Raw genomic sequence first — 23,403 nt, 5'->3', positions numbered from 1 at the left:
CCTCAGAACAAGAGAAGCAATATTTCCTCTTACTGCTCACCCATTCCTTCACTTCTTCATACCCCGCTAGTGGAGCCTAGGCAGGAGCAGCATTGCCTTCACACTCCCATTTCCATTTCTACCCTTTAATATAAAAGCAGAATCAAAAGAAGCAGCTCGAATAAGGACATGTCCTGTGGGACATCGGTTGGCAGGGTTGAATGTGGAAAAAGCTTCTCCGCCCGCCTCGGACTCCCAAAGTGCTGGGATTACAGGTAAGAGCCACCGTGGACAGCCTAAAAAGCACTTTTTAAGGGATCTTGGAGTTTTTCCTCAAATGGCTCAACCCTGCAAGCCGGACTGTTCCTGGCACCCCTACCAGACAGCTACAGTCAATACTAGGGGTCTAAGTTCCCCTGGCTAGACTCCCCCGACCTTCCGCCTGGAAGAGGGGTGGGACCAGCAGGGAATTCTGGGGTTGACACTCATGGTCCAGGAGACTTCTGGTGCCCAGAGGGTAGAGTGGAAGTTCTGGGGGCACTCAGCCCCGCTGTGTCCTGGACAGGCTGGTCCCCATGGAAGCTCAGAAGGAAAGAGTGCAAGAGCAGATCAGGAAGGGAAACCAAGTCAGGAATGGGCCCCAGCCAGGGCTAGTGGTCCCCTCACTGCCCAACACCCAGTGGCGCTCTCAGCAGCACCCAGCAGCACTCTGTTTCATGTGGCACTGCTTGCAGAAGAGACGGTTGTCCAGGGGGTAGCAGCCTTTGTCCCTGGACTCCACAGACAGGAGGATCCTACAGTCCTCACACCTGTAGCAATTTTCATGGAAGTTTGTTCCCATGCACTTGATTTTGAAGGCATCTTTCCCATCCCAAGGAATAATGGGATTCTCACAGATGCTGCATACGGGGGCAAATCTCTTATAGAAGTCGTCCAGGCAGTACACCTCGTTTTGGCTGCCCAGGGCAAAGCTCTCATCTTCGATGCACCGGGCGCAGGTCACACACATGAAGCAGGAGGGGTGGAAGGCCTGGCCCAGGGCCCTGATGATGTGCTCCCAGACCGTCTCGCCACACTTGTCGCACTTCTCCAGCGTGTCCTGGTAGCAGGGTTCGCAGAGGGGTCGCCCATCCTGGTAGAAGTTCTGCCCAGCCAGCTGGCGGAAGCAGGTGTGCCACGTGAAGCACTGGGCATGGTACGGCCTCTTCATGGCCTCCACAGTCAGCTCCTAGGGGGACACATTTTGTGGCAGAAGGCACAGATGTCTGTGGACGACTATCTCTCAACAGGCTCTGCTGGGGGAGGCGAAAGCTCTTCCTCCCCAGGCCTGAGGGGACGGTGTCCAGGCTGGAGTGAAGGTCCTTCTGCCGGGGCCTGGGGTCGGAGTGGGGGCAGGGGCAGGTGCAGTTGCTCTAAGTCTGCAATGAGTGAGGCCCCCATTGGAACAGGAGTCTCTTCTTCAGAAGGCAGGAGCACCAGAGGGGGCGGTGGTGGGGGTGGGACGAGGTCCAGGTCAGGAGGAGGGAGTGAGCATCCTTTATTGGAGAGCTGCAGAGGTGCAGCTGGCACTGTGACTGCAGCCCTGCCAGGGGGTGCCCAGGGGCTGGGCTTCCCTTGTAAACCAGCTCTGGGTGCCTTCATGGGAACAGGAGCCTCCCAGGGGAGGCCACACCAGGCCTCACAAACCATCTGCCTCCCTTCGTCAACCACAGCTACATCACGGTGCGGGGGTGCCATGGTGATAAAGACAGACGATGCCACACTCTTCTCAGGCTTTGAGGCTATGGCTTCAGCTCCTGGTGTGGCTGGGATCCAACTCTCCTGGAAGGCCCAAAGGTCCGGAAGTTCAGGCCAGCTCCTCTTGTCAGCCCGCGCCCCGGTGGCTGTGATCCCGTACTCCCATCCATAGGATTCGACCACCTTGACTTGGTAACTGGAGGTTGCTTACTTGAACCACTGCCTCATGTGCTTCGATACAGTAATTCATGAAACCACCAACTGAAATAAAACTTAAAAATTCACTAGAAAACAATGCAGGCTCAGCATTTGACAGTCAGATAAGAGTCTTCTCAGAGAAATTCCCCTATTTCTATTACCATCTAGAAGAAAGTAATACTCGTCATATTAGTTTGCTAGGCTACCTTAACAAAGTACCACAGACTGGATGGCTTAAACAACAGAAATTTAGCCTCACAGTTCTGAAGGCTAGAAGCCCGAAAGAAAGATATTGGCAGGGTTGGTTCTTTCTGAGGGCTATGGGGCAATAATCTGTTCTAGGTCTTTCTCCTGGGCATGTGGATAGCTGTCTTGTCCCTGTGTCTCTTCACATTGTATCCTCTCTGTGTGTGTCTGCCTTTGTCCAAATTTCTGCTGTTTATAAAAAGAGCAATCATATTGGATTAGGGGCCTCCCTAGTGAGCTCATTTTAACTAATTAAATAAGGTCACATTCAGAAGTACTGGAGTTTAGATATTCAACATATGAATTTTTTTGGGGGGGGGGACACAATTCAATCCATAACACTAATAAATATAGTTTTTCTACTTAGACATCTGAATTTTAGAACAATTGAGACTATTAAAACTCTTGGAACTCTTGTGTAGTATAGGGGATAAACAGAATTTGAATCCTAGCACCGGCAATTGCTAGCTATGTGATATTAAGCAAGTTGCTTATTCTTTCTCTGCCTCAATTTCCCCATCTATAAAATGGGAATAATTATACCTACTGAATAGGGATGTTAATTCATATAAGAAAACATGCTTAGCATGTACTAGTTTCAATTTATAAAACCATTTGTATGATTATTCTTCATTACTCGGAAGTAACAGTGAAACCCAACTGATTGGCATTAAACAGGCAGTCTCTCTGAATAGTTAACAAAAAATACATACATAGGGACATATACAAATTTATAGCTTCTCACTAGTGAATGGCAAAGCTTGTTAATATCCATGATTAATTTAAAAAAACAGTATTCATTTGGCAGAGAGGAACATAGTGCTAAAGAGTCTTGAGTTTCTGTTCTATCTAGGGCAATTAACTCCATCATTATTTCCATGGTTTAACCAATTAAGTGAGTCAGTTACAGATCAGTAGGTATACATATCACCCATTGAATATACCAAAAAGCACTGCAAGATAAATCAGCTTTTTAGTTTTTATGGTAATTTCATCTCTTGGTGCTCCCTGTTTTATAAAGAAGAGAAAACGTCCTTGATTTTGGAGGAAGTGAGAATGTAGCAACACATTAATTTGATTCCAGCAGCTAAAATTTCTGTTGAATGCACTATAATTTCTTTATAATTATAAGCATTGTTGTGTGGCTAGGTTACCATGCCTTTTTTTCTGACTGATCATCTTCCTACGCTGTAATCATATTCTGAGGATCAGTCTGAAGCTAAAATAAGAGTGATTCTTATTGTTGATTTCATATAATTACTATGTGAGGGTAGTACATTGGAGCTTTTCATTATAAACACTATGGTAATTGATCATTCCAACTATTGGTTTGAATAACTTAAATGTAACCTGTAATTTCCACAACCTGAAATCAATAAGGTACATTTATTTTTAATTAAATGGATGCAAAAATAAAACCTAGGTAAAATGTGCAAATAAAAACAATAATTTAGCTTTAAGTACTGTATTGGTTATCTATTGCTGTGTAACAAATTACCAGAATTTAGCAGTTAAAGTAATGCACATTTATTATCTCATAGTTTCTGTGGGTCAGGAATCTGGGTACAGCTCAGCTGGGACCTCTGCTTTAGGGTCTCTCACAAAGCTGCACTAAAGTCGTAAGCCAGTGCTGGGAGCTCATCTGAAGTCACCACTGTGAAAGGATCCATTTCCAAGCTCACCCATGTAGTTATTGGCAGGTGTGGTAGGCAGAATAATGGTCACTGAAGATGTACGTGTCCTAATCCCTAGAAAACATGAATATGTTATTTCACATGGCAAAGAAGAATTAAGATTGCTAATCAACTAACCTTAAAATAGGGAGATTATCCTGGATAATCTGTGTTGGTGCAATGTCATCATAAGGCATATAAAAGGTGGAAGTGAGAGGCAGAAGAGCAGTGTGAGAGTCATGCGATGTGAGAAAGATATTCATACACGTATGAATGTTCTGTACTCATTTTGATAGGGGCATTGAGTTCTTAACTTACTTTGTGTCGACTGCAGGTCACATCCTGTGTTCAGTGACCCACATACCCTAACATTTTTCACTGCAGAATTAAATTGATCACAGATTTCATAGGAAAAGTAACTAAAGGACTTAAAACAAATTATAAAGATTATTACAAAATACAGAAATCTCTCCTAACCTCTTATCAGAGACACAGAAACAGAACTTTAAATTAAATAAGCTGATTCTTGAAAACCATGTACATAAAGGTCTTACATGCGTCTAAGGCCTTCAGCTCTTTTTCGTGGAGTTTATCATGACCCTGAATAGCTCAATATTTGGACATGTAGAAACAAGTCTCAACTGAGAAAAGCCACTTCTCCCCTAATTTGTTATAAGTAAAAGATTGATTTTGAGCACTGAAAGTGAAGATTATGTAATGCGATTTCTCCTCAAAAATGACAACTTGACAATGATTCAAACTGGGCATCCTTTTGTCTTTATAAGAAAAACAGCATGAATATGTTGATTTAATTTCCTCATCATAATAACGAATTACATGACCAGCTAAAACACTGTTAAAGAATTCACATATTATCATATTCCACCCCTAGGAATACTTGAATGCTTTATAGAGCTACTTTGAGCTAAGATAATATTTAAAGAACCCACAAGCATATTTTTATTTCGAAAAAAACTCACTCTATGGCCCTTTGTTATATTCCTCACTTTTCAAAGAAAGATATGACATTCTTTCCCAGATTGAAATGAGTAATTCACCTTTTGTTTTTCCTACAGTTTGCTTTTACAGGTTAAATGCTTTATGTTTGATTAAAATAATTTATGAATGTGTTTACATGTGCCTGTGTGTGCATAGGGTCTCTCATATGTGTAAAATGGAAGACAGACCAACTTTTCTGTGAAGCTTAAGGCCCTAGCTTCTCCTGGCCAGAGAAAAGGTGACCAAGTAAACGAATGAATAGTTGCTGTGGCATTTTACAAATGCACATAACATTCATTTTCTCTTCATCCTTGTTTGCACTTGTGATATTCTGTGATACATTATATGATCAAAATAGAACTAATACTGTCCACTAATAATGATGAGAAAGTGACTGAAGGAATATTTGAAAATATGATTGTCTTCTATAGCATAACAGACAACATATGATGTTGCAGGATCATTATTATTATTATTATTATTATTATTATTTTTTGAGGCAGAGTCTCGCTCCCTCACCCAGGCTGGAGTGCAGTGAGGCGATCTCGGCTCACTTCAAGCTCCGCCTCCCGGGTTCACACCATTCTCCTGCCTCAGCCTCCTGAGTAGCTGGGACTACAGGCGCCCGCCACCATGCCCTGCGAATTTTTTTGTATTTTTAGTAGAGACGAGGTTTCACCGTGTTAGCCAGGATGGCCTCGATATCCTGACCTCGTGATCCACCCATCTCGGCCTCCTGAAGTGCTGGGATTATAGGGGTGAGCCACCGCGCCTGGCCAGATTATCTCTTTTTACCTTAAAAAAATTATTTAAACGCAAATGTGCATGAAATTACCAAAATAAAAGCAATATATTGGGGCATTTGTGTTCACTTATTGCTACCATTTTCTGTTGCCTTTTGATATTTATAGCTGTGACTTTTAAACTGCACCAAACACATAGCTTCTGGAAATCATTAATTCATGCATCTGTATGTACACCATTGTGGATAAACATTTTATTCTGACGACCTAATATTTTAAAGATTAATGTTTCATGATGATTGGATGTTACGCTAGGGTTTGGTGTGCCAAACTGTGCTATGATACATTAAAGGATCCCTTACTGCCTAGATACTATATAGTCGCTTTCCCAGAAGCAGTGATAAAGGTGGTTAGAAATGTAAGAATGAACAATACTGTTGAGGACGTGATTAGTGGAACCAGTCATTTTATTTGGGATGCTTTTTTAGACTCTCTGTTTTGATAAGTGGCCTGCCAAAGCAAACAAATGACAAGAAAGAGCCTGTTCACAGGGGAATTTGTAAATAAATGACAAAAATTCAGCAGTGCTTTGGTAATTCAACTTTTTGGTGATTTACATATTGTTTTTGTTGTTTTAATGATGTATAATCTAAAGACCATCATCTTATTAGGGGTGGTCCTAATGGGATTTTTCTTTGTAATCAACAAACCAGTCTGCCAAAGTGGGCAGTATTTGAAGTAAAAGGGCTGTTTGCCAGCCACCAAACAAATAGAACATCTGGATATCTGCAGCCATCTCAAATTTGCTCCCAGTAGATCAGTCTGAAGTTGAGGATTCAGGTTGCATTTAGCCAAAACCAAAATAAAAAGTGAAAAAATAATCTGCCATACCTTTAGTTTTGTATACGTGTGAAAAAAACTCTACAGATATTTTGAAAATACTCATACTGAATTTTGTCCCTTTAAATCTCTTAGGGATCAGAGACATATTAGTATTGATGTGAGTACTTGACGTTTATCTTGGGGTTTGTTATACTTATTCCTTTAAAATACACATTTATACTACTATGAGTTTTAAGTTTGCTTGATGCCAAAACAGTGCCAACTAATATATATAATTTAAAATGTTTAATGTAAGGATTTGTAATCCTGTGGAGTTTTCACATTCTCCCTTAAAAAAAATTTAAGGACAATCCTAAAGTCACAAAACGATGTATAGTATATACAGTAATTATTTTTAAAATTATTTACTTTGAAGGTTGAAAAGGATCTTGAAGGTCATTGTACAGTAAAACATTCCGACACTTTAATCCAATTTGCGACATTCGTGCAAAGTGATTGTTTGGATTCCAAGTGAATACTTCACCCTTTCTTTTTACCCAAGAACTTACAACCTCCAGAGACAGCAAAACTTTTCCCTATATTTGGTAACCTTCACCAAGGTGAAAGCTGACATGTGGCAACTTGCACCCAACAGCTCCAATTTCTTCTTTGGGAGTTTAACATAAGGAATTTAAGTATTCATCCATTAGCTCCTCTTTTTCAGATTGAACATTTCTAGTTCCTTTACCAGTTCTTCATATAAAATGGTTTCAAATTCTTTCACCAGTTGACTGCTTTCATGTAAACAAACTTCTAAGTTAAGGCTCACAGAACTGAGTACTATACTCAGTTATGGTCTGTGAAAGATTGTCAGCTCCTTTATTTAAAATACTATAGTTGTAATTAACATAAACTATAACCCAGTATTAATTATAACCTAATTATAATTCAAATTTTAAGTGTGGACTCATTTTGAATTCATTTTAAGCTAAAATATTCAAGTCTTTTTCTTTTCTTTTTTTCACTTTTTCTTTTTTCCTTTTTTAAACATATGCATTGTTGCTAAGTCATGTCTTTCACTTGCTGTATTTGTATAGTTGGCTTTTTGGATCCAAATACCAGACCTTATACTTATCCCTATTATAATTTATCTTGTTAAATTTCACTTGTCATTTACCAGTCTGTGATAATTCATAGGGATTCTGATTGTATCATTTAAAACATTTTCTCCCAGTATTAGTCTGTATTCACACTGCTATAACAATACTACCTGAGACTGGGTAATTTATAAAGAAAGGAAGTTTAATTGACCCACAGTTCCATATGGCTGGGGAGGCATCAGGAGACTTACAACCATGGAGGAAGGTGAAGGGGAAGCAAAGCACATCTTACATGGCAGCAGAAAAGAGAGAGGATACAGGGGAAACTGCTACTTTTAAAACACATCAGATCTCATGAGAACTCCTTTACTGTCACAAGAACAGCATGGGGAACTGCCCCCTTTATCCAATGACCTCCCACCAGGACCCCTCCTTGACATGTGGGGATTACAATTCTAGATGATATTTGGGTGGGGACACAAAGCCAAACCATCACCCCCCAACCCAGATTTGTGGTATCTACCAACTTGCTATTTATATTCATTCATACTGGCATGTCGCTGGAGATCTCCTTTTAGGTTAACATTACTCCATTTCAAGTTGACATTATCCCATTAAATAGCATTTTTTTGTTGTTTTAGTCATTCACATTCTAGTCATTCGAATGTAGTCATTACATCCTTTATTTTAGTTATGTATACTATCATCTGGGTCACATTTCTCTATCCTGTTAAAATCTGATATCTAGGCTGCACATGACGGCTTATGCCTGTAATCCCAACACTTTGGGAGGACGAGGCCTGTGGATTGCATGAGCTCAAGTGTTTGAGACCAGTGTGGGCAACACGATGAAACCCAGTCTCTACAAAAAAATAGAAAAAAATTAGCCAGGTGTGGTGGTGCATGCCTGTGGTCTCAACTATGTGGGAGGCTGAGGTGGGAGTATCACCTGAGCCCAGGGAGGTCAAGGCTGCAGTAAGCCATGATCACACCACTGTACTCCAGCCTCGGAGACAGAGTGAGAACCTGTCTCAAAAAAATATCTGATATCTACAGGCACTATTTTGGGTTATATCCCTGGTCTACCAATTATTAACCCTTCTAGAAGAGAAAATGAAAATTAAAATGAGGATTGTTTTTTTCAAAATCTGTTAAGCCAGCATATAAGTTTTTCTGCAGGTGGTAGGACATGGTTCTGAAGGCATCAGAGTGGTGTTTCACCTGTTATTATACTACTTCCTGAAATAAAATAAAACTTTATTTATTGACGGTCTACTTTATTTAGAATATTGTCATAGGAAAGTAGAGCACCAAAAATAAATATATGATCCTTTTCACTGAAACACTTACATTGTGTTTTATGCTCACAGACTGCCCTACTCCAATGTTGCCTAGTCACCCTAGAATTTGATGGCAGTGATCACAAAGGGGACTGATTGGGTAAGACATTATGAGTAGCATATTGTGAATACATCCTGTTAGAAATAAAAACCAAATCCTAAAATCCAAATATAATGTAGTGTTTTTCGAAATTTTTCTACCACAAAAGAAGTGAATTTTACATTATGGCTTTACAAACACACACACACACACACACACACACTATGTATACATATGTAGATACATGTATATGTGTGTATGTATGCATATGTATATACAAGTTGAGTATCCCTTATTTAAAATGCTTGGAACAGAAGTGTTCAAATTTAAGACTGTCCCAGAGTTTGGAATATTTGCATTATACTTAAAGGTTCAGTATCCCTAATCCAGAAATCTGAAATCTGAAATGCTCCAAAGAGCATTTGCTTTAAGTGTTACGTGAGCACGCAAAAAGTTTTGGATTTGGGATTTTCAGATTCAGAGTGCTCAACCTGTAATTGTATCTGTATATGTGTGTACATAATACAGAAAACAAAATCAGATATTTCACAATAATATGTTTTCCCCATTGCCAAATTTTCTAAACCTGTTTATGCTATTTAAAATTTTTGTTTGTAACCACTACATTGCTTTTCCAATCTTCATTCTGTGACTGTTCTAAGGTGAAATCTCTAATGATTGTCAGTTTACCACATCATCCTTATACTTAATATAGGGAGACATATACTCAAAGGTAGCAGAGATATTTTCCCAGTCTACGTACAATGAGGATTTGCAGCCCTCTGTATTATCTAGGTCACCATCTCCCCTGTGTGATCTATTATGATTTTTTTTTGTAGAGTATGGCACTCTAGAAAACAATATTTATTTGTCTAGTCTCCCTTTGAACAGGATAGATGTGGGTAAACGGTTGGAGACAAGAACGGAAGTGAACATTTATCAAGTGCCTATCATGTACCACACATTGATTAAGGTATTTTTAAAATTTGGTTAGTTTGACCTTCAAAAAATATGAGGACCAGAGACTAGAGTAATCTGCCCAAGGTCACCACACTCCTTTATCCAAGAAATCTGGACTGAGGCCCAAAGTCTTTCTGACTTCAAAACCCATGTATATTCATGACAATCAAAAATATCTCCAGATGTGATGCTTAATATTGAGTGTCAACTAGGTTGAATTGAAGAAGGCAAAGTGTTGTTCCTGGGTGTGTATGTGAGGGTGTTGCCAAAGGAAGTAAACATTTGAGTCAGTGGACTGGGAAAGGCAGACTCACCCTCAATCTACGTGGGCACCATCTAATCAGCTGCCAGCATGGCTACAGTAAAGCAGGCAGAAGAAGATGGAAGAGCAGACTTGCTGAGTGTTCCAGCCTTCATCTTTCTCCCATGCTGGATGCTTCCTGCTCTCAAATATCGGAATCCAAGTTCTTCAGCTTTTGGACTCTTAGACCTACACCAGTGGTTTGCCAAAGGCTCTCGGGTCTTAGATCACAGACTAAAGTGTGCACTGTCGGCTTCCCTACTTTTGAGGTTTTGGGATTCAGACGGACTTCCTTGCTCCTCAGCTTGCAGATGGTCTATTGTGGGACTTCACCTTGTGAGTATGTGAGTCAATACTCCTTCATAAGCTCACTTTCATACATACATCTGTCCTATTAGTTCTGTCCCTCTAGAGAACCCTGACGAATACACATGATAATGCCAAATATACTCGTAGCCCCACTGAGGAGTCAGGCAAGGTACAAAATTACCCCATTAAAAACCACTGCTTTAGGTCATAAGCTTGTAAGTGGGGAGCTAGTATTCAAATTTGAAGGAAGTTAAAACATTTTACCCCCAGATATTTTTTTTGACATATTTTGAAATGGCTGCCAATTGGCCAGCAAACAGAAGTGGCCTTAGAAAGCTGTTTTCTGGTGGGAAAAATTTGCATTTGTAGAGCGTTTCCATTAATGAAGCCATACCCCTGCTTTCCACATCTTTCCTAGATCCAGGAAGGACTGAGAGTCTCACACCTTAAGAAACCTGAAAAGAAACATTTACTATCTATTCCCTCTGAGAGAGACTTCATCTTCATCTAGCCAAGCCTCTTCATTTCTTCCTCCTATAACCTGCCTTGCCACTAAAATCTGTTTTTTGACATACTTTTAGTTTACACTCTTTCTGTAATTTCAAGATGGTATACAAGTTTCTGTTACTTATTGGAAAGTTGGGTCTTCATTCTGAAGGCTCTCATGTCTACACATTAAATACATTTACATTTCTTTTCTCCTATTAACATGCCTCATGCAAATGTGAACCCCGAAAATCTGAGAAAGGTCTCAGTTAATTTAGAAAGTTTATTTTACCAAGGTTGAGGACACGTGCCTGTGACACAGCCACAGGAGGTCTTGAGAACATGTGCCCAAGGAGGTCAGAATACAGTTTGTTTTTATGCATTTTAGGGAGACATGAGACATCGATCAACACATGTAAGATGAACATTGGTTCGGTCTGGAAAGGCAGGACAACTCAAAGCAAGGAGGAGGCTTCCAGGTCATAGGCAGATAACAGGCAAATGGTTGCATTCTTGTGAGTTTCTGACTAGCCTCTCCAAAGGAGGCAATCAGATATGCATTTATGGCAGTGAGCAGAGGGGTAATTTTGAATAGAATGGGAGGCAGGGTTGCCCTAAGCAGTTTCCAGCCTGACTTTTCTCTTTAGCTTAGTGATTTTGGAGCCCCAAGATATTTTCCTTTCACACAAGTGACTTTTTAGTAAACTTTTAGGGGTCCAAGAGCCTATGGCCTCCACTAACTGAAGTATTTGATTCTAAATGCCATGATTTTCAACATTATGTGACACTGGAGAATGTGCCATAGATAAGGCACAAAAAAATAAGGTAAGCAGAAAAAAAGGGTACCTGCTATGGGAACTTAGGTCTGGATGCCAAACTTGACCTAATTCACATGTTTTTAACGGGAAAACTCACCATAATTGGCTCCTTGTATTAGAGTTCCATAATACTAAGGGGAATGAATAAGTGTGAGGGCTCCAGGCCCTTTTCTGAAGTTAGTTATAAGAACTTCCTGGTCAGGGACACACATGTGCAGGTGGTAGTAAGAACTGCAGGACATCAGGCCCTTTAGCATTTTCTCAAAATACTCAAAGCAATAGAAGTAATTCTGCAAAGCTCTGACATGAACCAAGATATGTGGATATACTCAAACTACTTTTTGTTGGCCCACGAAAGTGAAGGTACTGGAGGAGCAGAGTAGACATCTTCAAATTCATTTAAAAATGGTAGAAATCTGAGATTCTCGTTACTGTGCTTAGTTCTCAGAGACAGTTATATTCTGAACCTCCTTTCAGTTCAAGAGAAATACTAAGGAACAAAATGAAAACCAAAAGAAGGCAAATTTTGGACCCTGGAACTCTGCATCTAGGCACCTTCCACATGATTTACTGTTCATGGTGCAGAATACAAATAATGGCCATGCCAGCATGTGAAAGCTTAAAATACATTCTAATGAAGATCACATTGTGAACATTGCCAAGGCAGAATAAAATGCCATCAGGATTTAAATGTGTCTAAAATAATAGCTCCTTGGATTCAAGCACACTGATTAATGTCAGAGACACTTATGAAATGCTGTTGCCTGGTCATCAGTGTTATTTTTCTTGTGGAACATTTCGTACAAGAAGCAATAAATGAGGGGTAATAAACTAAGAAAAGAATACCTCATTCTATAAAATTAACATGACTCAGGTGAAATGCTTTAGTTACAGGTGATCTGTGTTCCAAGATTGACATGTTATCAGCATAACTTACTTTGAAATACGCATACTACAAATATTTCTGAAATATTCACCTTTCACAGCGGATTCTCTTGCTTTCCTCATATCTGCATATAAATGTAAATTTTGTGCTTACCGTGTAGTCAGCTTTTTTTTTTTTTTTTTAATTTGAGGAGCTGAAATTAGCTTTAAAGATAACTATCATATTGTAACCAAGTATCTTAGCTTCAAAATGAATTTTAAAACTTCTTTTTCTTTTTGAAACTCTTTTTTTCCCTCCCTTCCCACCGGACACTCCTTTCACTGTGCTGCTTTATCTAATTATGTGCTAGCTTAGAAATTCCAGGGGCTAATCTTCAAATGAACCAGGCATAGAGACTCAACTATGGAATCCTCCCCATCTACAGATTACCTCAAAGCAGTAAATCTATGACTCAATCATTGTTGAAATGGCACCAGTTCGCACTCCAACTGGACAATAACTCAAGACAGCCATTGGAATGAGACATGTAGTCCCTGTATCCCTTACTCCTCAAGTATATTTCTCATACCAAGTTTCTTTTCTTAAACTCCTTACCAAGGCTAAGATTTGAAATGGCCTTTTGGAGGCATGCACCTAGGCATTTCTCAACAGCTAGTGTTTAATCAATAAAGCTGCTTTCCTTTCACCACACCTCACCTCTTGTGTGATTGGCTTCTCAGGAAGTGAGCAGCTGGACTTGCATTTGGTTATAATATCATTTGAGGAAGAAAATGTGCTTAAATCCTAAAAAGAACATCAGAGTAACCTGAAAGCATTTCCCACTTCAATTTTATAACCTGAGATAGTAGTTAAACACATGTTTACAAAGGCTGACATGTTTAAAAGACTGGGTCATAAGAGTTAGTGATAAAAGTACATGGTAAATGCTCTCTATTACTCTTCTTTGTCTGAAAAACAAAACAACAATGAACATAAAGAAATAGGCTCACAGTGTGCATCTCTCATACCTCATACATGCTCTCTCTTTCTTGTGAGGATAAAGTTGTTACAGAGCACAATACTCATAAAAACAACCTAAAGAAATTATCACCCATTGCTAAGAATGAATTAAAATTGATAAAATTGTTCACTGTTACTCTTTTCAAATAACACTTTGATTTAGTAAGGAAAAATGCTGGTCATTATAAAATTTCAGCATTGCAATGTAGCGTTAACTATACATCTATCAACTATAGCTCTATCCCCACTATCACCATTATGTAGCACAGAGAGGAAGGGTTTGGGAATGGACACCTATATGCTAGTCCTGGTTTTATTTCTGTTTACATTTTTAGTCTCTTTCCATCATCTGTAACACAAGGTTTTTGATAAAGACAAAATGAGGAATGTATGAAAAGCAAATGCAACATTGTTGGAGCAAGACAATTGATAGATCCTATTTATAAAATTATTAGCACAAATGCTAGATTTGGCCTGTTATGGTAGAGTAGGAAAACTATTTGACAACCAAGAAACCTGGATCCTAGTTGAGTACTGTCACTAGTTAACTATGTTACTGTAAACAAATTGTTTAGGTTGTCTGTGACTCAATTTCTTCATTTTTAAAATGAAACATTAAATCAGATGATGTAGCCCTGTAATTCTTTCCCCTCCAACAATTTACATTTCAGTGATGTTGCCTCATATGGAAAAAACAGATCTTGGCCGTAGCTACCTGGGAACTGCCTTATTATCATTCATTGTGAAATTATTACTAGAGTTTAAGAGAGTTGCTTAAGAATTAGTGCAACAGACTTAAAGTATAAACGATTCAGTATGATGCTCATTGGTAAAGAGCTAAGCATAGCAGTTCATGCAACATGGCATATTGAACTAATGCATATGCTTTTTAAAAACTTGTTACATAAATGAGCCTAAGATGTCCTCTGTATATTGGCCCCTACGTTGTTTATTTCTTCACAGCAGGCTGAGACTCGTTAGCTCAAATGCTCTCTGGCACCACACTCAAATTTTTACACATCCCATTGTTTTAAACATACCCCAAATAAGCAGATTTTTAGCCATTTAGAGTCTGCCTGCTTTGCATATCCTGTGAAACTGCACATCTGTTAGCCCTAGATAAGATAAATCCTGTGGCTATACAGGCCCCAAGCCACTGCTGCCCTTCAAAATTCTCTGACCCAGTGATTCCCCAAAGTGCTGCTGAGTGACATCACCCCGTCACATGAACCCCATCTTTAATTCTCCTCTCCCCTGGGAGTCCTTGTGTCCTATTCCTCTTCTGGATGGTGGTCCTGTACCATAGCCTTGGGCAATATCATGCTGTGAGGGACTTCCCTCGCATGCAAACCTGTCAACCAATGTGTCACCCAAATAAAGCCTATGTGTGCAACTGCTGTATGTGGGAATTAAAAACACCTATAGGAACACATTTTTTTAAAAAATAATGATCTAAATTAGAAACCATAATGGAGATTATTAAATACTTATAACTGAAGAACAGTAAAACCACTATAAACCAAAACCTGTAGAATGAAGAAAAAGTAGTATTTAGAAGGACCTATAGCCTAAGATGAATGTATTTGGAAAAAAGAAAGATTGAAAATTACTGAGGCAAGTATTCACTTTGAAAAGTTAGACAAATAACATTAGTATAAACTTAAAAAAAAAAGAAAAAACATAAAGAGAAGAGCAGACACTAATTCAAAGAAAAGACAAAGAAACAATAGAGAGGATTTCAAAACCTGAAATACTAAGATATAGAAATTTCTGGCAATGTTGTCGAATAAATAGAAGGCACAATCAAATAGTATTAGTATTAGTGTAAAAAGGGGATCATAGTATTGCTTTGGTGGGAACTTTTAAATTTATAACAACATATTATGAACAACTTGATGCCACTAAATGGGAAAACCAAAATGAAATGGGAAATTTTTAAGGTAAATATGGATTAATAAAACTGGATTAGGGCTTACTCAATTGCTCAAAATAGTCTTACAAACATTACATATATTGGATTAATATAAAACTATTTCTTTCTAAATGTACGAGGTCCATAAGGTGTCATTAGGTGTGCTTTGCAAAGCCTCCAGGAATAGATAACTCCTGTCTTTATTCAAACACTTTCAGAGAGCACAAAATGAAGGTGTTTCTTCTGCTTATTTTATAAGACAACAATAGGCCAACTTCAGAAACATAGGTCTAAAACACTCAATATTATATTACCTAACATAATCCAGCAATGTATTTTTAAAATGTAACACAAGGATGATTTATCCTAAAAATTGTTTAATATTAGAAAATTTACTAAAAAATTAAAGGAGATAAAGAAAATAAGATAATATTCTCTGCATCTACTAGATGCAGAAAAATCTTTTAATAAAATGTGCATATATAATTCTAACAACTATAAACTTCTTTAACTCTATCAATGGTATCTATCAAAATCTTACATGAACACAACCCTTAATAGTAAAATACTAGCTGCATTATTTAAAGCCAGCAAGCAGATACAGATGGTCATTCTCATACCTTTTCAACATTGCAATAAAAGTTTCTACCTAGTATAAAAGAAGAAAAAGAATAGGGATCAGAAAGGAACAAAAAATGTCTAATCAAAGATGATTTAAGTTTCTAAATATATAACCTAAGCAAATATTCAGACCACAGTGTGTGTGTGTGTGTGTGTGTGTGTGTGTGTGTAATTAGAAAACAATTAAAATTTAAAATATTATTTTCTCAGAAAACCCATAAGGTAACTAGTAGTAAGTCTAACTACTGTGTGAGATCTATTTGAAGAAATTTCTATTTATATCTTTATTATCTGTCAAAAGATAGTGTAAAATAAACATGTACATAATGGTGGCATGCAAGGATTCAATATGGTTCAGATGTCAATTCTTATCAAATTTTCTTTTAAATTAAGTGGAATTTCACTTCAAATAACAACAGGATTTTTAGCGGATCCATGGAAATATGATGAAGAACAATCAAAACAATTTTTCAAAGGGTCCATTTTAGCCATTAGTTTTCAAAACACTTTATAAAGATACAAACAAAAACTATGTAATATTGGAGGGGAGGGCATGTCTGTACGTGTGTGTGTGTGAGAGAGAGGGAGAAAGAGAGAGAGAGAGAGAGGAGAGAGAGAAGAAAATAGTGTAACAGAAGAAAACTACATTAAATGAGAAATTAGTATGTGACAGAAGTGGCATGTATATTGGAAGAAAGGAGGGATTAAACAATAAATTCTTCAAGGAAACAAAGGATTAGGAAATGTTAGTATTTCAACATACCAGAATCTCTGGGACACATTTTAAGCAGTGTGTAGAGGGAAATTTATAGCACTAAATGCCCACAAGCGAAAGCAGGAAAGATCTGAAATTGACATCCTAACATCACAATTAAAAGAACTAGAGAAGCAAGAGCAAACACATTCAAAAGCTAGCAGAAGGCAAGAAATAACTAAGATCAGAGCAAAGCTGAAGGAGATAGAGGCACAAAAAACCCTTCAAAAAATCAATGAATCAGGAGCTGGTTTTTTGAAAAGATCACCAAAATTGATAGACCGCTAGCAAGACTAATAAAGAAGAAAAGAGAGAAGAATCAAATAGACACAATAAAAATGATAAAGGGGATATCACCACCGATCTCACAGAAATACAAACTACCATCAGAGAATACTATAAACACCTCAACACAAATAAACTAGAAAATCTAGAAGAAATGGATAAATTCCAGGACACATACACCCTCACAAGACTAAACCAGGAAGAAGTTGAATCCCTGAATAGACCAATGATAGGTTCTGAAATTGAGGCAATAATTAATAGCCTACCAACCAAAAAAAAAAGTCCAGGACCAGACGGATTCACAGCCGAATTCTACCAGGGGTACAAAGAGGAGCTGGTACCATTCCTTCTGAAACTATTTCAATCAATAGAAAAAGAGGGAATCCTCCCTAACTCATTTTATGAGGCCAGCATCATCCTGATACCAAAGACTGGCAGAGACACACACACACAAAAAGAGAATTTTAGACCAATATCCCTGATGAACATTGATGCAAAAATCCTCAATAAAATACTGGCAAACCAAATCCAGCAGCACATCAAAAAGCTTATCCACCATGATCAAGCGGGCTTCATCCCTGGGATACAAGGCTGGTTCAACATATGCAAATCAATAAATGTAATACATCATATAAACAGAATCAAAGACAAAAACCACATGTTTATCTCAATAGATGCAGAAAAGGCCTTTGACAAAATTCAACAGCCCTTCATGCTAAAAACTCTCAATAAATTCGGTATTGATAGGACATATCTCAAAATAATAAGAGCTATTTATGACAAACCCACAGCCAATATCATACTGAATAGGCAAAAACCGGAAGCATTCCCTTTGAAAACCGGCACAAGACAGGGATGTGGTTGGGTGCAGTGACTCATGCCTGTAATCCCAGCACTTTGGGAGGCCGAGGTGGGCGGATCTCCTGAGTTCAGGAGTTCAAGACCAGCCTGACCAACATGGAGAGACCCTGTCTTTACTAAAAATACAAAATTGGCTGGGCGTGGTAGCACATATCTATAATCCCAGCTACTAGGGAGGCTGAGGCAGGAGAATCACTTGAACCTGGGAGGCAGAGGTTGCGGTGAGCCTACATCGTGCTATTGAACTCCAGCCTGTGCAACAAGAGTGAAACTCCGTCTCAAAACAAAACAAAACAAAACAAAACAAAAAAACCACAAGGATGCCCTCTCTCACCACTCCTATTCAACATAGTGTTGGAAGTTCTGGCCAGGGCAATCAGGCAGGGGAAAGAGTTTTAAATTTTATCTTAAATTAATGAGATATGACTCCATATCTTGCATCCAGGGCACACTCAAAGCCCAGGCAGCCCTGTCCCCATCGTTTTGCTGGTCATAACCCATATGGCTGCCCTCACAGTTGAAATCTAATGACTGTGGGTTTTCCAGGCTGAGGGTGCACACGTAATCGACCACCTGATGAGTTCATCTTGCCTGCTTCCTAGGAAAGCCAATGAACTGAGAACAGCAGTTTTTTGCAGAAAAGTTTAATAATCATAGTGCTGGTGAAGTGGATGGACAGGAGTAATTACTCAAATAAGCTACCCCAGGAACCCAAGGGCTAGGGTTTTTATGGATACTTTAACAGGTTGAGTGCTAGGGAATGGGTTCTGCTGATTGGTTGGGAATGAAACTATAGGAATGTGAAAACAATCCTTGTGCACTACATCAGCCTCTGTTTTGGGGCCACAGAATGAGTTAAATTATTTGTTAAGGGTCCAGGTGGAGTCAATCAGTTGCCAGAATGCAGAAGTATGAAAATAATCTCAAAAGACCAATCTTATGTGATGTCACCTATTATCTATAGGAGTAACTGAAGAAGTTACAAATCTTGTGACCTCTGGCTTTATGACTTTTAAGCAGTAACAGATTATAGAAAGGCAACTAAGAAACAGTGACTGGTTATCATTTAACTATGCCTACATTTTAGCAGAATTCAAGGCCCTCCTATAATCCTGTGACCTTTCATTAGTCTTATGAAGGCAGTTTAAGCCCCTGAACAAGGAAGGAGTCAGTTTTAGAGCGAGACTGTCATCATCCTTGCTTCAAAGCTAAACTATAAATTCTTCCCATGGCTAGCTTCGTCTATGCCCAGGAATGAGCGAGGGCTATTAGCCTGTGAGGCTAGAAACAAGGAGTCAGCCATGCTAGGTTTATCTCACTACTATAATGTTTGCAAAAGCGCTTTCACATGCTGCTCGTGGCTCTACCATTCTGGGGTCTGAAGGGCTGTGGCCCCATTCCCAGTTCCCACAACTCCACTAGACAGTGTCCCAATGGGGACTTTCCATGGGGACTCCAATCCCACATTTTCACTTGGCATTGCCTTAGTAAAATTTTTCTGCAAGGGCTCCACCCCTGCAACAGGCTTCTTCCTGAGCACCCAGATTTTCCCATACGTCTTCTGAAATCTAGGTAGAAGCTACCAAACCTCCATCACTCTTGCATTCTGCCTATCTGTACCCTTATCACCATGTGGAAGCCGCCACTTGTACCCTCTGGACTGGAGCTGGAGCAGCCGGGATACATTGAACAGCATCCTGGGCCTGGACCCTGAAACCATTCTGTCTTCTTAGGCCCCTGGGCCTATGAAAAGAATGGTGGCCTTGAAGAAGTTTTCTGAAATGTCTGGGACCATTTTGCAATTGTCTTGAGTATTACCAACCATCTCCCTTTTAGTCATGCTGATCTCCCTAGTAATTGATTGATCCATAGCACACTCAGATTACTGACATGGGAATGCTTTTTTCCTCTCTATCTCATGGCCTGGCTACAAATTTTCCAAAATTTTGCACTCTGTTCCCCTTTTAATTATAGAGTCCAACTTTAGGTGATTCCTTTGCCCCCATATTTAATTATAGGCCATTAGAAGCACCCGCACCTATTATTGAGCTTTGTGCTGCTTAGAAATTTGTTCTGCCCAATACTCTAGGCCATCACTCTTAAGTTTGGCTTTCCACAAAGCACAGCCACAATGCAGCCAAAGTCTTTGCTAAGTCATTACAAGGGTGATCTTTGCTCCAGTTCCCAATAACTTCCTTATTTTCATTTGAGACTTCATCAGCCTGGCCTTCACTTTTGTCTTTTTTTAAAAAATTTTTTCTTTGAGATAGGCTCTCACTTTGTCACACAGGCTAGATTGCAGTGGCACAGCCATGGCTTATTGCAGCCTCAACCTCCCAAGTACAAATGAATCTCCTGCCTCAGCCTTCTGAGTAGCTGGGGCTACAGGTGTTTACCATTGAATCCAGCTAATTTTTTTGGGGGGGGGAGGGGGACAAGGTCTTACTATGTTGTCCAGGCTGGCCTTGACTTCCTGGGCTCAGGTGATCCTTCCAACTTGGCCTCCCAAAGAGTTGGGATTACAGGTGTGAGCCACCACACCCAGCCTACTGTTCATATTTGTATAAGCATTTTAGACACAACCACTTAACCAGACTTTAGTAAGTTCTGAACTTTCCCTCATTTTTCTGTCTTCTTTTGAGCCCTCTAAACTCTTCCAACCTATTCTCATTAGTTCCAAAGCTGCTTCTACATTTTCCCATATCTTTATAGCAATGCTCCACTTCTCAGTATCAATTTTCTGTCTTAATTCATTTACATGCTATAAAGTAATACCTGAGGCTGGGTAATTTATGGCGAAAAAGTTTATTTGGTTCACACTTCTGCAGGCTGTAAAAGAAGCATGACATCAACATCTGCTTCTGGGTATTTCCACTCATGATGGAAGGTGAAGGGGAGCTGGCATCACATGGTGAGAGAGGAAAGAAGAGAGAGAGAGAAGGAGGGTCCAGGTTCCTTGTAACAATCAGTTCTCACAGGAACTAATGGAGTGAGAACTCACTCATTACCCCAAGGATGGCACTAAACCATTCATGAGGGATTCACACCCATGACCCAAACACCTGCCTTTAGGCCCCACTTCTACCATTGGGGATCAAATTTCAACATGAGATTTGGAGGAGACAAATACCCAATCTATATCAGATGGCTATAATCTTTTTTTAAAAAAAGGAAAATAAGAAGTCTTGATAAAGATGTTATGAAATTTGAGCCATCATACATTGTGGATGAAGATGCAAAATGGTACAGGTGCTGTGGGAAAAGTCTGACAGTTACTCATATGGTTGAACATATACTAACACACTATGATCTATAAATTCCACTACCAGGTATATAGCCAAGAGAAATGGAAGCATATGTTCACACAAAAAGTTGTACATAAATATTTTAGCAATATTATTCATAATAGCTAAAATGTGAAGCCAATCCAAATATTCATCAATTGAAGAATGAATAAACACAACTGGGTATAGTCATATAATGGAATATTAGTTAGCCATAAATAAATGGAGTATTAATACATGTTACAACATGGATAAAGCTTGAAAACATAATGCAAAGTGAAAGAAGACAAATACAAAAGATATATAGTGTGCTATTCCATTTATATAGTATTTCAAGAATAGGCAATGCATAAATACAAAAAGTATGTTTGTTGCCATGATATTGAAGAAGAGGAGAATTGGAAGTCACTTCTAACAGGTATAAGGTTTAGGATGATGAAAGTGTCTGGAATTTGTGGTCATGGTCACACAACATTGTGAATAAACTAAAAAATCCCTGAAGTGTATACTTTAAAATGGTGAATTTCATGTTATTTGAATTATGTCTCAATAAAAATGCAATTAACAAATAGTCAATGCAATTTCAATGAAATATCAATAGACTGTGCTGTTGGAACTTGATAAGCTAATTCTAAAACTTACGTTGAAACACAAAAAGCCAAGAATAGTATAAAACAATGTTGAAGATATAGTTCAGAGGACTTGGTTTACTGGATATAAAGGTCCGTTGTAAAGCTACAACAATAAAGGGAATGTACTATTGACACTGGATCAGATGAATAAGCAAAAGGGACAGAATAGAGTGAAAAAAATAGACTTGCACATATATGGACAAAAGAGACACTGCAGAGCAGTGAGGAAAAGACAATCTCTTCCATAACTGTTGCTGGGTCAGTGGACAGTATATGGGAAATAAAGTAAACTTAGATCCCCTCACCATATGCAAACTCAAATTCCACATCTAAAAATCAAAGGCAAGTCAATAACGTGTCTACGGGATAACATGGAAAACTATCTGCATGAACTAAGGAAATTCAAATAGAAAAATATTCATTAAAAAGGAATGAAAAGCATGAATTTAAAATAAATGCTTGAAAGATAGACACCATTAAAACCCACTTACACCCAGTGTTCCATTATTGGAACTCTAAGCATGTGGGAGTTATTTACATCCTACTGCTCAAGGTCATCACCAAGGTCTGACTGCAAAAATTCAAAAAAATTCAACCCCAGGCATTAATAGGTTAATATAGTGAACACCCAAGGCATGGCACGGCAAAAATTATTTGTAACACAAATAACTGACAAAGGGCTTATATACAGAAAATGTAAAAACTTGCACAAATGAACAATAAAGTTAGACAACCTAATAAAAACTGCTGGAGATTTAAATGGACACTTCACTATAAGAGGGCATTCAAATGACCAGTAAGCATATGTAAAGTTGCTCTTCCACCTTAGGAAGTAGGAAAGTGAAAATTAAAACGATAATAAAATTTTACCGCAGAATGACTATGATGAAAAAGATGAAAAATACCAAATATTGGCAAGAATATGGAGCAACTAACACTCTGCTGATTAAACTGTAAATTGATACACACTCTTTAAAATATAGTTGACACTGAATTTGTACGTACCCATGTGACTTAAGATTTTTACTTTTATATACATACCTTATAGAAATATATACATACCTTATAGAAATTTGCACTGAGACATGTATAAGAATGTTCATAGAAGCATCATTTGAAATATCTCTAAACTCAAAACAATTCAAATATCCATCAAGAATAGAATTGATTTGAAACTGTGCACTATATTTATACAATAGATAGTATATTGTAATTAAAGCGAATGAATTACAGCTACTTATGCAATCAATCATAGGGGTGAATTTTACGAATACATGTGTGAATGAAATATGCCAGGCACAAAAAAACTACATTTTGATTGAGTCAATTTATAAAATGTCCCTAAATATGCAAACTTAACTATAATGTTTAGAAATGTAAATAGTGGTTGAATACGGAGAAGAGGGAAGGGGTGGTAG

General features: G+C 38.6%; 1 protein-coding gene across 1 annotated transcript in view; it reads right to left on the bottom strand.

Moving 5' to 3' along the window:
- Window positions 1-667: 667 nt before the first annotated feature.
- The window catches only part of LOC111531544 (filamin-binding LIM protein 1-like), an 86,072-nt gene continuing 63,336 nt past the window's right edge, over window positions 668-23,403 (bottom strand). Inside the window, 2 exon segments of the mRNA XM_026451816.1 lie at window positions 668-1,221; window positions 1,224-1,862. Coding sequence (XP_026307601.1) covers window positions 668-1,221; window positions 1,224-1,862 — 1,193 coding nt within the window.

This window comes from Piliocolobus tephrosceles, chromosome 12, assembly GCF_002776525.5.
Source record: "Piliocolobus tephrosceles isolate RC106 chromosome 12, ASM277652v3, whole genome shotgun sequence".
Taxonomy (NCBI): Eukaryota; Metazoa; Chordata; class Mammalia; order Primates; family Cercopithecidae; genus Piliocolobus; species Piliocolobus tephrosceles.
Note: the sequence above shows the minus strand (reverse complement) of the source record. Positions and strands in the feature narration are given on the sequence as shown.